The 4,725-nt window shown below is 44.8% G+C and overlaps 1 protein-coding gene across 1 annotated transcript; it reads left to right on the top strand.

Annotated features, from left to right (window-relative positions):
• The first annotated feature begins 502 nt into the window (after positions 1-502).
• Positions 503-1,912, top strand: LOC133496622 (homeobox protein Nkx-2.2-like). Its single transcript, XM_061812430.1, has 3 exons — positions 503-599; positions 743-968; positions 1,153-1,912. The coding sequence occupies exons 2-3, from the start codon at positions 761-763 to the stop codon at positions 1,590-1,592; spliced, it is 648 nt and encodes a 215-aa protein (XP_061668414.1). The 5' UTR covers positions 503-599; positions 743-760; the 3' UTR covers positions 1,593-1,912.
• Positions 1,913-4,725: the final 2,813 nt, after the last annotated feature.

The following is a 4,725-nucleotide window of genomic DNA, read 5'->3' as shown; positions in this document are numbered from 1 at the left end:
GTTATTTCTTCATCAATTTTTTTTTTAGCATTTTGCCTCTAAAATGGTGCGTTCGTCGTTTTAAAGCAATTTATTTAAGACAAGTCAAATGCAATAAGTGACATTTTGCTCCTTTTTTTTACCCGTTGTGACCTCAGACAAGACATTTTGTTCTCGACTTGACGAAATATGTCTTTTCTCATACTACATATTCGATACAGTAATTATCCTTTTTGTAGCCTTCTGTAAAAGTATTTTTCAAATATTTCTGATAGCTACGCAGTGAAGTTCTCATTTAATTGCGAGCTGCACTTTGCTGCTTGACTTGAATTGTGACGTGTGATGTGAATTAAATATGAAGCTTCATATCATCTGCATCTATTTTTTAAGCTATTTTGTCCACTTTTTTAAAAAATCGGAATTAAAGGTTAATGAAAGTTGTGCTTGTTTGTGGTCAAAGCCGATTTATTAATGAGCGTGTCCGCGTCGAATGCCTGATTGAGGCTCCGCTTGCTCCCCCTCCTCTTCCTCTTCCTCCCCCTCCTCCTCCTCTTCCTCCTCGCACCTTTTTAACGGCCACGCGCATCTCGGAAGTGCGTGCGTGCGTGTGCTCGTGTCAGGTGCGCAACTCCAGGCTCGCTTTAAGAACAACAACGGGATTTATTTATTTTTTGTTGTTGTTTTGTTTGTTTGACTTCGATCCAAATTGATATAACTTTACACGTTTTCTTTCGTAACCTTTTTTTTTTCTTCGTTTGCTTAGTTTTTTGTTTCTTTGGCCATGTCTTTTGGAAGCGGCGGCGCGCGCTGCGGCTTCTCAGTTCGGGACCTTCTGGACCTGCCGGCCGGGGACTCTGCCGTGGGGACGGCGTACTGCGGGTCCGGTGCCGAAGACCCGGAGGAGGAGGAGGAAGAGGAAGAGGAGGAGGAGGCCGACGCCGAGGAGAACACCGAGGAGGCTCCACAGCTGGGCCGCATCAAAATGTCAAGTGAGCGCACGTGATATCGAACCCAAACGTTCCTACTTTCAGCATGGTACACTAGTGGGCAGCACGTTTGCCTCACAGTTCTGGGAATGTGGGCCCCGGCCTTCCCGCGGGGAAGTTGCATGTCGTCCTCGTGCTTTTGCTCCCACGTCCTCGAGCGGTGGGTTCACGACTCCTTCCTCCGCAGCGCTTCACGCGGATCCGGGCGGGTCCAGCGCCTCCGAACGCCGGGCGCGCAAGCGGCGCGTCCTCTTCTCCAAAGCGCAGACGTCCGAACTGGAGCGGCGCTTCCGCCAGCAGCGGTACCTGTCCGCGGCCGAGAGGGAACACCTGGCCGGCCGCATCCAGCTCACGCCCAACCAGGTGAAGATCTGGTTCCAGAACCACCGTTACAAGACCAAGCGCAGCCTGCAGGAGGCGCTGCGGCTGCTGCGGCCGCCGCGCGGCTTCCCAGCCATCCCGGCGGTTCTGCTGCGGGACGGCAAGCCGACGGGCCAGCGGGTCGGGGGGAACCCGCGGGAGCTGCGGCTGGCCTTTCCGGTTCCGGTGTGCGGTTACGCGCGTCTTGTCGACCCCCAACAGACCCTCGGACGGCTCACCTGCAGCTGGAACAGCAACTGGTCTTGATCCACAAGCGCGTGCACGTTCAAACACTTTAATGTCATTTTTTGAAAAAACGTTTTTTTGGCGTTGACAGATTGTGGTGATTTTTTTTTTTTTTTTGTGATTTAAAAAAAATGCCTGCTTTAGTAAAGTGTGTCAGTCAATCAATGCAGTTTTGTACTTAAAAAATGTGTATATATAATTTTTGTAACCTTTTATTTTTTTACTTCCATTCATGATACTGTTTATTTGATGTGCATGATGTAAAAATGTTCCCCAAATTAGTTTTATTGTCTAAATTTGTGTTGTGTAAAAGGCATGCTTTTCAGTCATTGTGTGTGTGTGTGTGTTGTGTGTGTGTGTGTGTGTGTGTGTGGTGTGTGTGTGTGTGTGTGTGTGTGTGTGTGGTGTGTGTGTGTGTGTGTGTGTGAGAGAGAGAGAGAGAGAGAGAGAGAGATTTTGTGGGCATGTGGTTAGTGATAGTTTGGTGGTGGTGGACGGGAGGGGTGGGCGCCACTGTGTCCTCCCACAGCGGGCATCCTTCGTCCCATGGGACAAGCAGACAAAAACAAGAAAGACTTCATTAGAACTTCAATACGTTTGATCGTACCTCATACATTTATGTATTGTCTTTTATTTCTTTTTTAAAAATGGATCAATACAATTATGACATCAAAATAAAACTAACTTGCGAGCATCAAGATGTTTGATTGATACTTCACGCTCTGAACTGAAAAAAAAAATCTTTGTATTTAAAAATGTCTTTTTAATTTTTCTCCGGTTCGATTACACCGCAAGCACAATTTGGACCCGTGTGACTTGAAGTGTTTTTGTGTAAAAAGATGTGAGCCCGGTCTCAGTTATGATCGCGGAATGATCTTGCAGTCCATTTTATGCAATTATTGCACAACATGCAGCAACATTAGTGAGCAAAAGTGCAAGCTCAAATTAATTCGAGTCAAAGTCAGACTATAAATATCAACAACAACAACAACAGGCGGCGTTCACGTCATGATTTTTTGAAAATCAACTACGGATGTGTAAATAATTACTAATGTATTTATAAATATGTGTACATGTGTCGTTAGACGGAAGATTGATAATTCTATTTACGTCGTGGTTACGGCGGTGACGTTTCGCCCGCACGGCGAAATTACGTAGGTGTGATGTCAAATACGCAAAATTAAACAAATGAAACGGGTGAATTTAGTCACAGCAGGAACAGGCAATATTTCAACAAATTATTTTTCCTAATGTTCATTTAATTCTGTGAACATTGCTATCATGGTCATAATTATTATTAATATTAATATGACATCTCAGCCATATCAAGACACTTGCCTCTGTAGCAAAACTGTACATTACTTAAAGGTCGACGGGTGCTCATCCAGTTCCTCGAAAAAAACGGCAGGGGGCAGCAGAGGCGTGGCCAAATTACCGCAACAAGTCATGACGACTGCAGCACACGATTTCTGTTCAGGAGAGGAAATCATATCATTGGTAGGGTTCCCATTAAAGTCACAAGGCGCCCCACGTCTTCTTTATCCTCCTCATCATCATCCTCATCACCGTCATCATCATCATCATCATCATTCCTCTTTCCGAAATTGTAGCAGTGGAGCAAAATTCCTGCTATGTTCTTCCATGCGTCCACGATCCAATCCGCTTATCCTCACAAGTGTCGCGGGGGTGCTGGGGGTGGGTGCTCTCTTTGGGCAATAAAATAGCTGTGGCTTGAGGTCAGGACTTCGCATGTAAACTTGTATAAAGCTGGGAAAGGTTACAAATCAGTTGAGTATTTCTGAAAGTCCGTGTCTACTTTGAAGTTTGCTAAAAAGAACCAGGATGTTTCAGGAAACCGAGGTTGAATGGTTTGTGAGGAACACACGATGCCATCTGAGGAATAAAAATGCCACAGCACATCAACTATGAAATACTTAACTCAGCTGTGAAGTATGCTGGAGTGGGTGTGATTTGTTACCTCGGGGCCTGGACACCTTGTTGTCGTCAATGGAAAAATGAATTCAACAAAGTATTTTCCGTTTTTTTTTTTTTTTTTATTGCTGCCAAAGGGTCAAGGATCAACTGGTTATCAAATACTTTTTCAGTTTTCTTGTTTTTTGAAAGGAGGCTGGGTGGGGGGGACTAAAAAATGAGTGACAGACGTGACGCACGTGAGCACTATAGAGTCATTCCCCCATTACGTTATAAGAAATCGATCGCCATCATTGTCATCAGCGGTTTTTTTTTTTTTAGCACAACAGCGACGTGCAGTTAGCAAGCTAGCTACAACTCCACCACAAAAATATTCTCCCATTGGGTAGTCTGGTGGCATGGCCGCTTTAGAGCGCCTTGTTGTCTGACGTGAGCACTTGTCGGTCGCATAGATAAGGTACAAGAGTGAGGAAAAAAAATGTTCAAAATGTCCGACTAGATAGATGTGTGTGGACAGGGGCTATGCGCTGGCACGGCCGTTTTAGAGCGCCTCGTTGTCACGGCATGGAAAAGCCCTGCAATGACTCGATCGGATATCCAGCACAGGATTCCGACCACCAGAGGCTTTTAGCAGATAGCTTTTGTCAGCGTAGAGGTACATGAAAGATGCTAGGCATAGTAGCGTCCATTAGCCTTGGTCACGGTACGTAGTATTTGCTAAACAGCTGGCATGGAGCACTTTCAGTATTCTGCATTTGAGAATGGAAAGGACAGTTGGATTTTTTTACGATATTGAAACCTCATTTTATTATTTTACATTTTAAATGTCAATCATTTCAATTTGGCAGGTTTGTTAACAAGACTTCCCTGGTGTCTCAAATTGACATTCATTCACTGTAGAGGTAGTGCAAAGTGAGTTGAGGAGTTTCATTCAGACAACAACAAAAAAGCTGCTTTGCCGCCACGCTGCAGCATCTCCAGGCAGTCGTCTGCAAGTGGGTCGATTACTCGCAGATTTGTGCTTTTCCAGTACTTTTCAAGATTCATTGTGGATGCGCGGATTCCTGGAACACTACAAAATGGCCGACTTACTACATAGACCACAGTATAGTACACAGGAAGTATTTTACAACACTATTTAAGTCAACTCAAATGAACTTACAGTGCACTTTAAAAACAAAAACACCTCTGGTGTAATGGGAATCGAAATACACACGATGAC

This window comes from Syngnathoides biaculeatus, chromosome 23, assembly GCF_019802595.1.
Source record: "Syngnathoides biaculeatus isolate LvHL_M chromosome 23, ASM1980259v1, whole genome shotgun sequence".
In the NCBI taxonomy this organism is placed as follows: domain Eukaryota; kingdom Metazoa; phylum Chordata; class Actinopteri; order Syngnathiformes; family Syngnathidae; genus Syngnathoides; species Syngnathoides biaculeatus.
Note: the sequence above shows the minus strand (reverse complement) of the source record. Positions and strands in the feature narration are given on the sequence as shown.

Bases quoted from the DNA above. Each gene is read 5' to 3' on its own strand.
- LOC133496622 (XM_061812430.1), top strand. From the start codon at position 761: ATGTCTTTTGGAAGCGGCGGCGCGCGCTGCGGCTTCTCAGTTCGGGAC. The intron at 969-1,152 runs GTGAGCGCACGT...CTTCCTCCGCAG, and splicing joins GGGCCGCATCAAAATGTCAA to CGCTTCACGCGGATCCGGGC.